Raw genomic sequence first — 749 nt, forward strand, 5'->3', positions numbered from 1 at the left:
TCCACAAGAGGTCCTCCAGCTCTTAAGACTTGATTGTTGGGTCAGGAGGGAGGTACAGATGCCATCTTTAGTCGCCCACAAGTCTTCACTTATGAGCTTAGGGCACTGCTCTTTATTCCAGGAAAAAGCACCACATAATAAAGTTAAAGAGATGTTCTTCAGGTCATCTCATCATGGTAACAAGAGTCAAGCACATATGGTTACCTGGTCATTGGGAGTTTTCTTTTCCCCATTGACGCCCTTCAACAGCACGGACTCCTCCGTCTTTTTTGCCTTCATCTCTACGACGATGTCCTCTTTGTTAGTCTTCTCCTTGGTGCTGTAGGCATTCATGCTGTAGAGATTAACACACCGATACACCACACTGCAACATTTGGCTGCATAGATGTTTTTCTGTACTTCTGAACTGAATTATATATTGCATATGCAATTTGTTGTTAGAAAGTTTTGTCAAAATCCCTACAAGAAGTGAATCAAAAGTTTGGACACAACTGACAAAATTTGTTTCTCATGATTGTAAAAACCGTTTGATCTTCAAATGCCTATTTTTGCAGACAAATAAATTGACCCATATGAATTTCTTTTCTAGAATGATATTATTATTTTAATAGGGTCTGTTTATAAACATTAGTAACATGAACATGAAATACATGAAACTTTAACAGCATTTATTGATCTTGGTTAATGTTCATTTGTATGTACACTATCATTCAAAAGTTTGAGGTCTGTAAAATTATTATTATTTTTTT

The 749-nt window shown here is 36.2% G+C and overlaps 1 protein-coding gene across 1 annotated transcript in view; it reads right to left on the bottom strand.

Annotated features, from left to right (window-relative positions):
- Nucleotides 1–9: 9 nt before the first annotated feature.
- The window catches only part of LOC107577864 (cell surface glycoprotein MUC18-like), a 2,751-nt gene continuing 2,011 nt past the window's right edge, over nucleotides 10–749 (bottom strand). The window contains exons 3-4 of the mRNA XM_016263894.1: nucleotides 205–334; nucleotides 10–110 (exon numbers count right to left, since the gene is read on the bottom strand). Of these exons, the coding sequence (XP_016119380.1) occupies nucleotides 90–110; nucleotides 205–334 (151 nt within the window). The 3' untranslated portion in view covers nucleotides 10–89. The remainder of the gene's footprint in view (nucleotides 111–204; nucleotides 335–749) is intronic.

This window comes from Sinocyclocheilus grahami, unplaced genomic scaffold (assembly GCF_001515645.1).
Source record: "Sinocyclocheilus grahami isolate Dianchi unplaced genomic scaffold, SAMN03320097.WGS_v1.1 scaffold7517.1, whole genome shotgun sequence".
Taxonomy (NCBI): domain Eukaryota; kingdom Metazoa; phylum Chordata; class Actinopteri; order Cypriniformes; family Cyprinidae; genus Sinocyclocheilus; species Sinocyclocheilus grahami.